At 38.8% G+C, this 17,542-nt stretch overlaps 1 protein-coding gene across 1 annotated transcript; it reads right to left on the bottom strand.

The window, feature by feature from the left end:
- Positions 1-1,945: 1,945 nt before the first annotated feature.
- LOC104446362 (RBBP8 N-terminal-like protein) lies at positions 1,946-17,327 on the bottom strand. The gene is given in 4 exon segments (XM_039313406.1): positions 1,946-2,630; positions 2,632-2,789; positions 3,247-3,539; positions 16,952-17,327. Coding segments are annotated over 4 exon segments (1,185 nt in total). The 3' UTR covers positions 1,946-2,272.
- Positions 17,328-17,542: the final 215 nt, after the last annotated feature.

A 17,542-nucleotide genomic window follows, 5' to 3' on the forward strand; every position in this document is an offset into this window, starting at 1 on the left:
AGTCTCGCTCCGCCACGTGGCGGCGCGGGTGAAATTCGGCCCCTTTACGGAACGAAGCCCTAATTTGTCGATCTCTTGCGGGGGTCATTGTCATTGCCGAAAATTCGATAGAGGAGGGCGGAACTGCAGTCTCTCGCTAAAATTTAGGTCGTGGGAGATTGAGCTATTTCGAAAGTCGAGAATGCTCCGATAAGGTTTACATCTTAATAATAATTCGATCTTTAATATAACTTTGGTGCGTATTTCAATAGATATTTCACCATTGTAAATTGTATTAAAAAATCCGACACTTAATGAGATTAAACTTGTTTGATCGGTTAAGTCGGACAATGTCTTGATGAAATAAGTACGGAATGGATTACTTTCATTCGTTGAGTAGAAAAAAAGTAATCAATGGAATTTAAAATCTCATTAATCATATAGGTTGAAACCGTAGATAAAGATCATAATTCCATTCCTAGTAAGAAATTAATATTACCCGGGCCTTGGTTTTGAATTATTGTCAAATCACTTTTCATTTTGATTACAATACTTAAATTTGCCAACACTTAAAATTCAACATTGACTTATTTAGTAACCTAATTAAGTGATGGAAACAAAACTTTGACACTAAGGTTTTATTTGGTTGGCCCGATTTTTTTGTCGGATAGGATAAGATTGAATAGGATAATGATGGAATTTGTAACATCATGCACACTTGTTATATATGTATAGTTAGAGGAACAAGATTCAATTCATCACTGGCCCCGCCATCTTTATTCTTCCCTAATTTTTCACAAGAAAGTGTCAATATACGATTATTTAAAAGATGCTATAAATTTGAAAGAAAAAAAATTCTCGCACATAGAAAATCTATACTTGATGCTAGAATCTGAAAAGAAATTACTAATTTGATTCCTTACTTATTATGATTCCTTATTATGATTTTTATTTTACTTATATCGTCTCAATTCAATCAGCCCAACAAGACCGGTCTGCCGCTAGTTGATGAGCTCGCCAAAGGCTCGCTAGGCTAGGGCGAGATCCGGTGAGCTTACCGATGGCCAAATGGGCCTCGCCCAGCCTCGATGAGGCCACCTAGCCACTAACAAGGCTCGATCGATGAGAGCCGGTGACGCTCCGGTGAAGTCACCGACGCTCCAGACCCAGCAATCGGCTACTTGAGGAAGAGAAAAAGACAAAAAAGGAAAAAATTAAAAAAAAAAAAAAAACTTTTAAAAAATGATTTGGAATAGAAATTTTGAAGACAAGATCAAACGCATTTATTATTAGAATAAAAAATTTTGGACGATTCCAAACAAATTTAAAATCTTAAAAATTATTTCCGAGAATAGAATAAAAAAGAATAATTTATGATTAGAAATTATTCCCTAATAATCACCATTGATATAACCCTTTGTTTCATGATTCAAGGTTAAGAGGATCGGAAATATACGAAGGCATGAATTATCACATCTATACAATATCAATCGCTGTAATTCTATCTAACGGGCAAGTTCGCCCCGATGAATGAGTTAGAAGCATCTTACGTGGTGTCGCATTCAAATTTTCTCTCCGTATTTAAACGTCTCGCCTCGCGTCTCATTTTGCACGGTGGTGCAAACAGGTTCCGTCGAGCATCGAAAGAGCGAATGAGGAGATACCTTGAATGTTATTCTTATCAGTAATTAGATTTAGCTACAAGAAGAGATCACCAAGCCCAACCAAAAGGGCCCGCTACTTCTCCGGACAAAATGCCTGCAAAATGCCTCGTCGACAGGCCTTTCCACCAATCAAAGCCCATGCCAAGCCCATCAGGAGTTCGGACCACACATTAGTCCATCAAGAGTCGAGTTATGGACGAATCATGTTCGAATTGCATGTGCAATCAGACTCTTCCAGCATTCGACTAATTCTCGTTAAATTGAAATCTCGTGAGTAAATTAGGTCAGCTCGCAAATTAAACGATATCGAATCCATTTTTACCCATTTGCTTTGTAATTGTCGTTTCGTTTTGATGACACCTCCTCGTCTCATTTGATAATTCGACACGACTTGACTTAGGAAACAGAAATGCTCGACTGGCTTTCCTTTGGAAAAGCAAAGAAACCAAAGGGTGAGAAAATAACATAGAGGGGAAAAAAAAAAAAAGAAAAAGTGGACGAGCACACATTGATTAATGCAGCGAGAGAGCAGAAATCCGTCGCTCCGAGCCCACGCGGAACGACGCGGAAGCAAGCGCCTTCCTTCCCAAATCCTTACGTCATCCCCGTAACTAACCGCGCCGGCCACGTCAGCAGACCTCGAAGTCCCGCGGGTGACGATAGCCTTGCTGCCGCTGCCGCTGCTGCTGCTGAGGCGCCTGCACCTCTCGCGCCTCCTTCTGCCGCCGCAGCTCCATCACCTTCCGGTGCGAGTTCGAGTGCTGGGTCAGCACGAACGTGGGGCTCGCCGCCGGCCGGTACTCCGGCACCAGCCGCCCCGACTTGTACCGCACCCCGCACGCGTTGCACAGCGTCTTCGGCCCCAGCGGCCCCGCCCTCCACTGCGGCGTCCTCTCCGACGCGCAGTGCGAGCACCGCCGTCCGCTCCCCTCTCCCTCCGCCGCCTCCAGCGGGCCCCGCGCCCTCGCTCGGGGCCGCCGCGGGAGCGCCCGGCGGCCTCGACCGCTTGCTCCGCGGCCTGCCGCCGGAGAACGCCGCGTCCGGGAGTGCGGCAGGGGCCCCCGCCGCGAACTCGCTCGCCGGGACGTCGGCGAACGAGTCGTCGACGAACCGTGAGAGCCACTCCAGCTCCGCCGCATAGTCGCTCTGCACAGAGGAGAAAAAGCACCATGAGCGATCGCGCTCCGAGTCGCAGCACGAAACAAGCAAAAAGCATCAGTCGAAATCCTTGAAAAAACCGTCTCCAGAGCGAAGCGGCTCTCAGCAAAAACGCTGGAAGTCGAAGAAAATCCAAACGGACGCCCAAAAAAGCGCATCAATCTTGGCGAGATTTCGGCGAGTTTGACTGAAACTATGAATGCGAAACAAAAAAAAAAAGTCGCGATCTCAGTCTGCCTTTTCCGGAGCGAAATGAGGAAGCCGTTCCGTGCCGAAGCCAAGCTTCTCCCATTCCGCCAGCGCAAAGACGACGACGAAACGCGCGACTCCGCAAAACCGATGGTGAAACTCCAGAAAAATTCTCAAAAAAAAAAAAAAAAAAAAACTGAAAATCCACGACAGCAAAAAAGGAGGAAAGCGGAGATTCCGGCGAGAGCGAGCTTACGGGGACGCAGAGCTCGTGCGCGAAGTCGGTGGAGAAGGCGGGGAACGCGGCGGACGACGGCGGGGGCGGGGAGGAGGAGGACGAGGTGGACGAAGAGGAGTCGGCGCAGGCGCGGTGGTGGCCGGAGGCGGAGGGGTGGGGGTGGGGGTCCGGCGGGGGAGGAGGGGGAGGAAGTGGTCGGAGGGGGAGGGGAGCAGAAGAGGGCGTCGTTGGAGAGGTCGAGGAGGTCGTCGATGGGGAAGGCGTCGAGCGGCGCGGCGGAGAGCCCGTACAGGTCCATCTCTCGCAGAGGCCTTTCCGCCGGCGGGGAGATTCTCGCCGGTGCAAGCGACGGCGAGATCGAGCGTAGAGAGAGAGAGAGAGAGAGAGAGTGTGTTGTACGGTGGAGGAGGGAGGAAGGAGGCTTTGGGAAGGGGGGATATTATATCGAGGGAGAGGGGAGAGAGGTGGGGACAGGGGAACGTGCCGAGAGGATATATATAATGTGATACGGCGTCGTTGGCCTCATTTTCCTTTTTCGTTTCTTACGAAAAAATTTACAGTTCCGATCCCTCTGAATTTCGTTTTTTTTGCGATTTCGTCCTTGAGGTAACGAAAAATATTTACGACGATGAATACTGGTCTATGGGCAAAAAGGAGGAAAGAAAGTTGAAAAAGAAATGATGATAACACAATGATTTTCCGTTCGTGTACTTTTAAATTGCTCAGTGTGGTACTTGAATTTGGCTCGATGTGCAATACTATTCCCGAATTTTCAATGATTGAAACTGAATGGAGATGTGTAATGTTGTCATTCAATTGATTCAAATTAACAGGATTTGTTGATTTGATTTTCAACCCGATAAATTTGAAAGATGGAAAGAAAAATAGAGTGAATGACGTAAATTATACACGTAAAATATTTGACTCAAATTGAGGTATAATAGTTCACATCATCAAATAAAATGGACGATTATTTTACCATATTGAACAAATTAAACAAATTAAAGGGATTATATATCATAATTTGAGTTGAGTATCTCATGTGAATATGAAATGTTTCTAGTGTTCATCATTCATAGTACCGGATTGAAAGCCAAATGAATGGATTATGTTAATTTTAATTAATAGGAAAACAACATTTAACATTTTCGTACCATTTAGAGATTAGATTGAACATGTACTGAAATTCAAAAATCACTTCAAACAAATTAAAAATCCAGAGGCAATATTGCACATTAAATTAAAATTTAAAGATCATTCGTGTAATTTTCCTAAAAATGAACAAAAGAAAGAGAATGGAATTTGAGCTTTATCCAAATTATCTTTCTTTTCAAAATTTCACGAAGTGAAATAAATGCATAATAATTGGAAGAAATTATTTCATGTGAATATCTTGATATAATTACTTCTTGTCCTTTTATGGAACATTTTGGATTGCTTAGATTTGACTAATTGGGATTAAAATCATGTAGATTGTGTAATAAATGTAAAGTTCTCTATAGCCTGATCGCCATATGTGCAATATGGACAAAAAATGTGAATATTTCTTACTTATTTAGTTAAAGTATTCCGCATTGATTGTCTATTGGGTCACGACGGAAATTGAAAAATGTCGATATTTCTTATAGGCTCATTCAAAAGCATTTTCTAAATGCGGAGTCTCAATTTCGATACTTCCACAATCCTATTTCAAGAAATTATTTTCATTGAGACTAGATTCGATCGTTTACCATACTGAACAAATTAAACAAATTAAAGGGATTATATATCCTAATTTGAGCTAAGTATCTCATGTGAATGAAACGTTTCTAGTGTTCATCATTCGTAGTACCAAAGTGAAAGCCAAATGATTGAATTATGTTAATTTCAATTAATAGGAGAACAACATTTAACATTTTCATACAATTAAGAGACTAAATTAAACATTTACCCAATGTTCAAGGATCTCATCAAAAAAATTAAAAATTTGAAGGCAACATTGCACATTAAATTATAATTTAGAAATCATTCATGTCATTTTCCTAAAAAGCGCAAAAGGAAGAGAAAGGAATTCGAGCTTATCCAAATTCTTTTTCTTTTCAAAATTTCACAAAGTGAAATAAATGCATAATAATCGGAAGAAATTATTTCATGTGAATATCTTGATATAATTACTGCTTGTTCTTTTATGGAACATTTTGGATTGCTTAGACTTGACTAACTGGGATTAAAATCATGTAGATTGTGTAATAAATGTAAAGTTCTCTACAGCCTGATGGCCAATGTGTCTTACAATAATAACAATCTAGTAATTTATCAGGGGCAATTTGTAAAAAAATGTGAATATTTCTTGCATATTTAGTTAAAGTATTCCGCATTGATTGTCTATTGGGTTATGACAGAAATTGAAAAATGTCGATATTTCTTACAGGCTCATTCAAAAGCATTTTCTAAATGCGAAGTCTTGACTTTGATCGTTTATCGAAAACATTTCCAAATATTCACACGTCACAACACTTTATACCGAACCTATGATAAAACGCGGTCACGATCGAGGACCCGTTTCTCGAGGAATAGTAGAAATGCTTTCACGGCGGCGAACGGAAAAGGTGGTTGTCATATGGAAAATTACGTGCTTGAGTTGACTATTGCAAGAAAAGGCAGAGGGAATTGAGCCCAGGGTGATGGAAGCCTGCATTTTCACGAGGAATTGCACCCTTTCTTGTTGCAGATTTGCAGGGTCTCAGCCCTTTATTTCCCTTAATGTAATGTTTCGCCAAGGCGAGAGCGGATGCGGTTGCCAATTTTGATCACCGTGCCCCTTGGCCAAGCTAATCTCTTTAGGGTCGGCGTAGTCGGCAGCGGTCCGAATGGACTAGGTAGGGTCGGGACGAAAGAGATTTTTGACATGACCCGAATGGGCTCGGTCAAGAATTTATCTGACAAGAGATAGGGAAATTTCCTAAAACAACTTGATTTTTTTTGTGCTGGACCCTTACGTTGAAATTGTTGTCCCAAGTTGCCTGACAACGAGTCATAAATAATATATATATGTAATGTATATAGGTCTTCCTTCACATATTAACTTAAAATTTGAATTGGATTTTTCAATATAATGTCAAAACCAATGCTTATCCATATCTCATATGTGTGTTTACCGCCATCAGTCAAATTCCACGCAACTCTTCAAATTTGGCATGCACGTGACATGTTGGATTGAAATATTGTCTCGCATCATGCGATAACAAATCATATATGCTTTATTTATGCGTATGATCTCCCTCCACCTAAAATCCTAAAATAGCTATAAATGTGCTAGATTATCGTGAAATTCCATTAATGGATGTTCCAAGACACATATTAGGTGACCAATTAAGAAATTTTACAGTTTTATATGCACCGATCATCTTCTATTAAGCGTAAATAATATTTTGAAAGTGGACTTTTTCTCATATGGTTCTCCCAATAAGGGTACGTTTGTTTGGAGAAAAGAAAATGATAAAGGAAAATGTTTTTTTGGAAATAATTTTCCAAAAGAATAATTAGTTTTCCTTTTATTTTGTGATATGTGATCGAAAATATTTCATGATATAAAATAATTTCAATCGCATGAATGACGTTTGAACTGACATAGGAAAATTGTCAACATGAAGTTAAATTAGGGCAATGGACTTGTGAAATTAAGGTAAAGTTGGTCCTAAAAAGTTTGAAATCAGAAGTTGTCGAACGAAATTTCCGAAAGGAGGAACTTGTTTTGAAGAACTCAGTGAAAGTGCCATCGTCACTATTAGCGGTCGCTGTCATTGTCATTTTGCATCGCGTCTCCTCCTTTATTAACGAGTGCGATGTTGCCGATTGAGTTGCTTCCCCTTTGCTTCGCTCGTTTTCGTCTATCTCCTTCACTCGCCCTTTGTTCAATTTTCAAGTAGAGGGCATGGAGTTCACGTTCCTAATTTTACCTTTTAGATTTGAGAAAGGGAAGAGAGACATATACAGGCACAAGAAAAAAGAGAGGAGCAATTCCGGAATTCACTTTGCTAACTTCGAGCATAAATATTTTTGCTGATCGGAAAAATTTTTGAATGATTAGTCATTTTTGGCGAACCGAATAGACGAAAGCTGGAAAAGCTAGTTTTGGAAAAATACTTTCAATCAAACAGGCAAGCCTAAGTTTTTTTGGAAGTGCTACTAGCTGGCGCTCCTTGTAGCGGAGTAGAGAAAGCAATGAATGGCCACCGGCGACGATAAATGCAAAAACAATAAACGAGCGCACATGACAGTGGTCAGGAAGCACGAAGCGGGCCGGGCGTACCGGCCCGGTAGGACCCGGGGTTAGGGGAAGATTGCAAAATCGTACCCGCTTTTGTACTTTTTTGTTCTGTTCGTCCCTTCTTCCAAATTATCCTGCTCCCCACCCCCCTTTTTTATTTTATTTTATTTTTTAGCCATTAATTGATGCTTTATTTATTTATTTATTTATTACGAGTGAGGCTATCATGTATAATTCAAGTTTAGTACACAAAATTCTTAGCTCTTCGGCTCTAATTAGAAAAAAAAAATCGTGATACCAGGCTTTAGTCATAAATTGATGCGACCTACAAGTAATTATCGCATGCGGGAAGAAGCATATTAAGAAAAAGGGATAAATGCACAAAAGGTTTTATAATTTGTCACGAATACTCAATTGAATCTTAAAACTTGCAAAAAAATAAATAATTAAGTCTAAAACCTATTACGTTGATATAATTGAATCATTCTATTAACTCAATCCAACTTGACTGACGTAGAATTTGGACATGGCTTTTTTATTATTATTTTTTATCTTACATGCGATGATGACATAACTAAAACAATTTGATTTTCTTATATGATTTTTAATACAAATTTTATTTGAATTAAATTGAGAGAGAGAGGTGAGGAACCAAGCCAACAACCCTTGGCGACTAGAGGCGAGGATCATGGTCCTCATAAATTGATGTGACCTACAAGTAATTATTGCATGCGGGAAGAAGCATATTAAGAGAAAGGGATAAATGCACAGAAGATTTTATAATTTGTCACGAATACTCAATTGAATCTTAAAACTTACAAAAAAAATAAATAATTAAGTCTAAAACCTATTACATTGATATAATTGAATCATTCTATTAACTCAATCCAACTTGACTGACGTAGAATTTGGACATGGCTTTTTTATTATTATTTTTTCTACCTTACATGCGATGACGACATAACTAAAACGATTTGATTTTCTTATATGATTTTTAATACAAATTTTATTTGAATTAAATTGAGAGAGAGAGGTGAGGAACCAAGCCAACAACCCTTGGCGACTAGAGGCGAGGATCATGGTCCTCACCAAACTGGGTGACGATTGTTAGCTCTCACCCAAATTTGGCTGAACGCCACTAGTTCACGAGGGTTGTTGGCCACAACCGTGGCCTAGAGTGTTAAAAATAAAGTTTGTATTAAAAATTAGATTTGAACTAAAATAATATTATTTTAGTCTTATATTTCATATTTTAGCCACACCATCGCCACATAAGAGAGAAATAGCGTTGAAAAAAAGTCGCATCAATGTTTTTCGTAAGCTAAATTGGACAAAGTTAACCAAGGGACTCGATTGCATTAATTGATAAGTCTTAGAATCTGATCACGCTTTTTTTTTTTTTTTAAATTTTAGAATTCAATGGTACTTTTGTCACAAATTTTAAAACTTTTAATATACTTATCATCTAAAAAGAAACAAAAGCCAAACTCAACTCCTCTCTCTCTCTCATTCATATTACAATGCCCTCCTGTTGCGGCCGTGATATCGCCATTTACTATCGTCTCTAACTCTCAATCCAATTATCACCCATAATAATGCTCTTCTCCCTCTATCTCTCTCCCCTCCCATTAGGTCACCATGGCCTCGTATCGACCCGAAAAATCAAGATTTAAGGTCATGGACCTAGGCAATCTAAAACCAGAGATGATGGTCGCCATCTTAGATTGGCCTTGATTTGTGATTGCTTTGGCTAATGATTGAACTTGGAGGATCATAGCATACGAAGTCGAATTACTTGCCCAAATTCACTTACATAAGAAAAAAAAAAAACTAATCAAACCTCATTCGGTGGATATGTCCAAGATCATTCTCCAGGTGAGCAGGGGTCCTCTCCAACCCCCTATTTGTTAAGGTACCTAAATTACTAAATACACATTCTTTTAATGGCTTGATCTCTCGGGATTGTTAGCAGCAGTCTTATAAAATTTCATACCCAAGCAAAACAGAAAGTCTCGAATTCGAATCCTTCAAGGCCTCAATTATACCTCCCCACTCCTGCATTTCTACAATTCAATTTTTGCCGAAGTCCAACTCGAGCATGGGAAGAGGGAGAGTGCTAAAGTATCCAAATAATAGTCGTTAAAAAGTCAAACTCATGAGTTTAAACTTATAAATGAAAGGAAATCACGTATATTTAAAGAACATATGAACTACATGTCAAGCGATGTATGATATTTCCGTACTTCCTATCATGTGCTAACCGAATATAGAGTAGCACGTGGACTTAGACCAACGGCTGGATGCATGCTTGAAAGGAGCTGAACCCGGCCCCAATACCATATTAGATAGCCACCCTAAAAGTTTATATTTATAAGTAAATGGAGACCACATATATAAACCTAAATTTTTGATAATTCAATGATAGTTAATCTAACATATTAAACTTCTCGAATGGTTATTGATGGTCCTGCAAAATTATGACTGTAGTGTCTCTGTTGACAGCAGTGTCTCTGTCTCCCTATATATCCTTAAAGATAGTCCTTGACCTTGTGGACTCTCGGACAGAATTATACATGGGCTAGACAGAACGGTCTTTTTCATGAGTTCTTTTACAAAGAATGCAGCCGACATGCCACATGACCTCTGTGGATAGGGAGCAACGCCTTACCATTCATCAAGATGGTCACTGCTCACAAGGTAAAAGAACAGAGGACATTGACTAGATTTCAGGCGGAGTTGATCGAAAACATTGCAGTCTCACGTGAAATCGCCAGTTTCCTTGTAGCAATCGGGCCATGTCTCGAATCAATTTTTGCACGCGAAGTTACGTTCGGTGCCTCAATTCTATAAAAGAATATAGATCATTCATTGAGAATCGATTTTATTGGGTTTTTTTTTTTTTTAATTATCTTAAATTGGTGTTCCGACTTACGAGCAGCATAAGGTGACTCCATCTACCAAGTAGTTCAAAGCTAGTCTAGTCTTGTGCAGCAAATTAAAAGGTTCGATTGGGCAATCTCGCTCATGCCTAATTCTACAAAAATTTTGAGTAATTTTAGCAAAATTGTGCTTATGATGTGACTTCCATTGGGCAAATTTTGACAAATTACTTGAAAATAAAAAGTAAAAAAAAATGTATATAAAGAAAACATAAACTGCATTATCCTTGCGCAAAATGGGATTAGACGGTCTTGAGGAAAAAGGAATGAGAGACTTCAATGGATGATTAGGGCAACAAAGGGCAAAGATTCAGTGGCGAAACTCCTCAAAATATCTTTCCTAGCAATCATATACTGCAGTTGTATGGAGCATAACCATAGATGATTTCAAAATAAATCAACCGACATCTATATTATTTTGGCCAAGGTACATAAAAATGTAAGATGTAGAGCTTTACTTCACCAAAAAAATTAAACATTCCTAGTCAAATGTTGTATTGGCTATATATGGAGACTTCCTAGTTCCTACCTCCATATTTTTGAATTATTAGCTCTATTTGTAATGCTGGGGAATGCCCCTGAGTTGCTGTATTTCACATGCTCTATAATTTTAGATTTTAAACCCAAAAAAAAGAGAGGAACAAAATGATTTTCCCCCTTCATTTCTTCTGTTAATTAAAAATCTTCCCTCAATAAAAAAAAAGGGATGAGTGCACTAAAAATCCTAAAATTTCTAATCAAAGTATAACTAAATTCTAAAACTTTGAAAACATGCAATCAAGTTTTAATTTTGTTACGAAAATACAATCAAGTCTTACGACTTTCAAAAAGTATTATTAAGTCTTAAATTTTGTCATGGAAGTGCAATTGAAATCTAAAATGTTTAAAAAAATATGATAAACGAAAATACTTAATTGAACCAAGTTAGCAAGCTTTAGGACTTTGATCGCATTTTTTATAGTTTTAAGATTTGATTATACTTTTATAACAAATTTTAAAACTTAATTATATTTTTTTGAAAGTTTTATTATCTATTTGCATTTTCATAATAAGTTTTAGATTTTTTTTATGTGCTTCATTTTAAAACAAAATGTGGGGTCCATTAATTGAGCAGAATTTGGCCGACAGGGCGAAAAAATTGGAAGTGGGAGAGATGAGAAATGGTGGTGGAGAGAATATTTGATAAAAAAATTGAGAAGATCGATGGAGGTTTCCTTGGGGAGCATCGGCTGGAGAGCGGGGGGAGACCTCGAATCACGTGACGCCTTTGGCAGAGGAAAACCTTGGTGATCCCGAAGAGAGCACCGCCCACGTGCGATCGCACGTGCGCTGCCATGTGACCCCCTGCGTCCCCCCATAACCCCCCCGGGGGATTATATTAAAACACAAATCCGAACGCTGGCACGCGGGATGAAGCATAATCCGCGGCATGCATCCATCCATCCATCTATCTTGTTTGATAATTTTCAATATTGCCCCTTCATTTTTTTATTAAGATAATATCTATTCTATTTTTCCTCCATTTCTTTTTTAATGAAACTAAATTGGACAAATAAAAATAGTTGATTTTCAATTTTTAGTCGGCGTGACCACTTGGAGATTGAGTCGCAAGAAAGCACTTCCTTGTTAATTCTCAATAGCCTACCTTGATTGGACCGGAGTGGTGGAGTTACTTTGGTGCGTGAAAGCCGACTTGAAAAACTACATAATCCTGATTATGATACAAGAAAATATATATAATCCCTTATAACTTTAGGGTATATATAATGTATTTGTTCATGTTTATGAATATCAACGATATTCAATTAAAAGTTACAGCTTGCATGTTCCTTTTATTGCGCTCACTACTCATCCTACATAATGCTTTCTTCCATATCTTGACAAATCTCAACCGTTAATAAGAACCTCACGTCCATAAATTAATGGTTGATACCTATTGAGGTGCTAAAAAAATCACCGTCCAAGGTAGAAGGTTCATGTCCAATTTTCTTTTTTTATTCCTACCACATCACATGCAATCTTTAGCTCTATGCATAGCCTTTCTTGATTCGAGAGTTATTTCCAATGTACCAGGTCATCGTGGATTGTCTTGGTCGAGTTTAATGCAATAGAGTTAAGTGACAGTGTATTGAGTCTTTGACTATCTCTAGGTTTTTTGTTCGTTTGAAAAGTCGAGTATTATTTTATTGCCAAATCGAGTCAAGGTCGATGTTCCTCCCGCTTAAAGACGAATAGGCAACCCTATATTTTACATTTTGCTTTCAATTCAAGCATGTGGTAGAGCCACCAATCACTTCTAAATAATAAAAAAGAAAATCGACCCGTTTGAAGAAACCCCTAAAAAAAAAAGGAAAATAAGACCTACACGTACTCTCACCGGAGGCACTAAGGTTGACCAGATTTATTTATTTATTCCCCAAATTTAATTAAACATAAATTAAGTGAAAATTTTGGGAACACGTCGCACGTGCGAGGCATTTAATGGGCCGTGTCGGTGAGAATGGGCTGCGGGCCCATTGATCGCAAGGGATGGACAAGTACAATTAATGACACATCACCAGCTGCACATGGTTCATCTCTCCCCGAGCAGACAACTCCGTCAGGCAAACCCCCGGACATTGCACCTTACACGCAATTGCACTTTCACGTCCGGACCTCGAGAACCGGACCGAACCGGCCAATTCTAAAAGGATACCTCTCGATTTCCCGACACAACTTATCCAATCGGTTCATCCAGATATGAAATTTCATGTTAAGTAGATCTCGGATATAGTTATGAGAACATAATATTGCCCACACTAGCCTTTTAGAGGGCCAGAGAATTCATCATCAACAAGTTTAATTCGTTGAAAAATGTCTTCTTGCACAATTTCTAATGTGACAATGTAAATACCAAGTAAACAAATTCGATACTAGTGGGTGAAAAATTGATCGATATTGCACAGGCGCATGAAAAGAACAACCATAAATAGGTGAACACACGAATGTGAAGGATGAAAGAGCTTGTGGTTTCTATATCACGTTAGATTGAGTTTGTCGTATGTATATGATCGGTTCCTCCTTGTTGCCGTAAGAAAATATCTTTCGCACTGAAGAGACTATGATTGGATAAGTTTTTGGGTACTAATGGAGGACCACATCATGTATCTACCCGATTTGCAGAGTACAAATTGTTTGGTAAACAATTTTTTATTTTTATTTAAAATGGATAGTATATCGAGTTCCTTCATGGTTGGGTGGAGAAGTCACAAGGTGATTATGATCTGTTGAGTATGAAGAAGTCTTTTATGTTCTTCACGTTAACGTGGTATAACTAGTTCTTGAAATTTGAAAAAAAAAAAAAATCGATCCTTATTATGATGCCAAAAAAATTGCTATTGATTTAAGAATTAATATCATGAAAAATTTTAAATTAATATACTTATGATAAATTTACCTTAAATTGATTTTTAGATTATTAAAAACTCCAAACTGATTTATCCATGATAAATTTACTAAAAACTAATTTTTAGATAACAAAAACTTATATGAATTTTGACGTTAACTTGCCATATCAATTGGGGTTTTGTCGAGTGCTATCCAACTCAACAATTTCGCGATAAAATTTCATGGAAATGAATGGAATGTAAATATATTATAAATATATCAGTTTTAGATTATTAATTGTTCAAACATTAATTTGGGACTAAATCTTTCATAAATATACTAATTTTGAGTTTTTTATAATATAAAACTCGATTGATAAATATCATGTCAAGACACGGTAGGGTATTAATGATAAATAACACTTTCTTGTCCCGTCGAGCCCGAGCACCGTGTCCTAAACAAAAGAAACATGGGCTCCCACGGGCCAGCCCGGGAATCCAGCCATTAAATTCCACATTCTATCGACACTAATCAGGCAAATTAGGGGGGTCAATGCAATATATCAAAGAGGACCACGTGAGGCCGTACGATGATCGGCAGAGGCAATGCACGTGCGTGCACGAGCATCATCACATGCCTTTACGGACAATCATTGCTTTGCCCAATTTGCATGCCCTAACATGCGGCTGCTTCCTCATGCTTCCTCGACTTCGTCCGAGGCTGCTGCGGAGGAGTTTAGCCGGCCAGTTCGGGATGGATTGGCGAGGTTTCCTCTCCACGCCTAGGACGCCGGAATATTGGATCATGAACAAAGAGAAGCACATTGACTAATGATTGCAAGGCTCCAATCCTTGACCGAATGGGACATCGAAGGTCTCTGCTTATCCATCCCTGGGATGGATAGGAAAAGAGGGAAGAGCTTTTTGGTTTTGTTCTTTTGGGTGATGTCAAAAAGTAGAATAACGAAAATAGATAGTGCAGGTCAAGTGCACTAGTCGATTAGGATGCCTCGACTATGTATATTATTGTACTTCCGTTCGTTTGAATAGAGATGGGCACAAGATGGGACATGATGAAATGAATGATGAGACAAGGCCGCTTGCATGGAGCAATGGCGCCTTGTCCCACCATGGGTAAAGTTCTGGGAATCTAATTTTTTTTTTCACAATTTATACCTATTTTGATATTATTTTAAGTCATAAATCACAAAAGGTTGCATATTACATAAAAACTTGAAAATTCTCTCACAATTACAATTCCAAATATAAAATAAAGAAAAAAAAATTTAAAATGAAAATCTATTTACCATAAAGGTATCTTAATCCATTAAATCTATTGAATTAATCATTGTTTACTCAGTGCACTGATGAGAAAGTAATTATTCACATATTCAACACGCAAACCCTCTTTCTAAATGTTTAGAGGCTAGTTCATAGTATGGAAGAGCAAATTGTGGAAGAAATATTAGTGAATATGGTAAATTTTATTACCTAATTAAGCGGAAAAATTGATTACATGGATAATGGAAATTACATGCTAGAAATATTTGAAAAAACAGAAAAAAGTATAGCAACCCATACGAAAAGTATTTTATATTTCTTCTTCGTTTGGAATATCTGAAAAAACAGGAGAGAATGCAATTTTGTATTGCTCTTTTAATATTTGCAATGCAATTCAACTTTAAAGAGGAAAAATTAGTATAAATGCAAAAAGGATAAAAAATCAATTTAAAAATGTTACTTACCCACTCTCCACTTAAAATTAGAGTCATGTAGGAAAAAAATAATAAAAATGGCCATGTTGGCAATTTCTATTAGTTAAGTTGGATAGAGTTAACGAAAAGACTTATTTGTAACGACTTGACAAGTTTTATAACTTGATTGTAGTTTATTAAACTCTTAAGACTCAATTAGTACTTTCGTAATAAGTTTTACAATTTTTTTTTTTGAGCACTTGTGCTTAAACTTAAAAAATATTAATATGAATACTATAGGATAACTTAGTTTGAATTTGGTAACGTCAACTTTTTATAAAGAGAAAGTCAAGTAGAGAACTCTAAACTTCGAGTTTCGTTTTTTTTATTTATTAATTTGCATAATTCACACTTTATTTTTATCAACCCAAATCACTTAGAAACTACATGAAAATGTTCATATATTGACATGTAGACTGTAGAGCAGCATATAATTTTTTTCTTCAAGATTTTCGAAAACTTATAAGGCATATATTGTTCAAAATTTTTATTTTGGAGAGAAAGACATAAATAGTTATTAGAAGTACTGGAAAACTGCAAATAGGCTTCATAAGCATTTGAATTTATTCATATTTATAGCAGCACATCACAATATTCAAACCAAATATTATCAAGTATCAAGCATGATCAATTTGAAACAAAACTACTATTTGGATTCTTCTATCTTACTTCTATCGTTTTATTTTCATTATCCACATGAGACCACAAATTTTACGAGGATCGGAATTACACGAGAGCTCACCCATACTACCATACTTATAATTCGTCTCGCATCGAACGCCATAATCGAATGAAACCGGTTGAAAATTCAATCGCATGGAGAACGTGCAGAGTTCACGTCCAATGAACGAATCAGAGGGGTCCGATGGTGTCGTATTTGAGTTTTCTCTCTTAAGGGCCGCCTCCTACTTATCCTGACGACCTTGTTTCGTCATGGGCCTTTTCCATCAATCAAGCCCATGCTAGGCCCATCGAGAGTTCGAGCCCAAGATTACTCCGTCGAGAGCTATTTTCGTAATCAAGCTCCCCAACATATGCACAGTAGCCTTCATCAGCAGTTCAAACCTTTGTTGTATTGATGGATGGATTTTCCTTTTGCACTTTGAATCCTGTAATCAAAATTAATTTGTCACCATAAAATCAAATAGCACCGAACCCATTTTTACCCATTTTTTTTTTGTTTTGCCAGTGTCGTCATCCTGGATTAATAATTCAAATCGAACTAGAGAAATTAAAATATTCAATTGACTTTTCCTTAATAAACCGGCAAAAAAGAGAGAAAAGAAAACGATAGAAAGAAAAATAAATCATAGAAAGGTCACCACGTCAGCCGACCTCGAAGTCCTGCGGTCCTCGTCCTTGTTGGCGGTGGTTTTGCTGCCGTCGCGCCTCCTCAAGCCGGTGTAGCTCCATCACCTTCTGGTGCGAGTTCGAGTGATGCATTGACACGAACGTCGGGCTCGTCGCTGGCCTGTACTCCAACACTAGCCACCCCGACTTGTATTGCACCCCGCATGCGTTGCACAGTGTCTTCAGCCCAAGCGGCCCCCCCACTACAACGTCTTCTTCGCGTGCAGTGCATGCATCGCCGCGTTGCTCCTCCCCTGCCTCCTTCAGCCTCCACCTCGCTTGGAGCTGCCGGGGAAGTCCCGGGCGACCTCGAGTGCTTGTTCCTCGGCCTGTTGTCGGAGAGCATAGCCTTCCCGCACAAGTTCGATTGTTGAGTTGGTAAGAATGTCAGGCTCATCGTCGGACTATGCTTTGGCACCAGCCGCCTCGACTTGTACCGCATCTCGTATGTGTTGCACAGTGTCTTCGGCCCAAGTGGCCCCGCCTTCCACTATGACATCTTCTCCGATGCACAGTGTGTGCATCACCGCTTCACTCCTCCCCCGCCTCCTTCGGCCTCCGCGGGCCCTGCTCCCTCGCTCGCTGGCGAGTGGATGCGGCTAGGAGCCGTTCGGGAGTGCCTGTTTCGTGGCCTGCTGTCAGAAAGCGCAGCCTTCC

The sequence above is a fragment of the Eucalyptus grandis genome, chromosome 5 (assembly GCF_016545825.1).
Source record: "Eucalyptus grandis isolate ANBG69807.140 chromosome 5, ASM1654582v1, whole genome shotgun sequence".
Taxonomy (NCBI): Eukaryota; Viridiplantae; Streptophyta; class Magnoliopsida; order Myrtales; family Myrtaceae; genus Eucalyptus; species Eucalyptus grandis.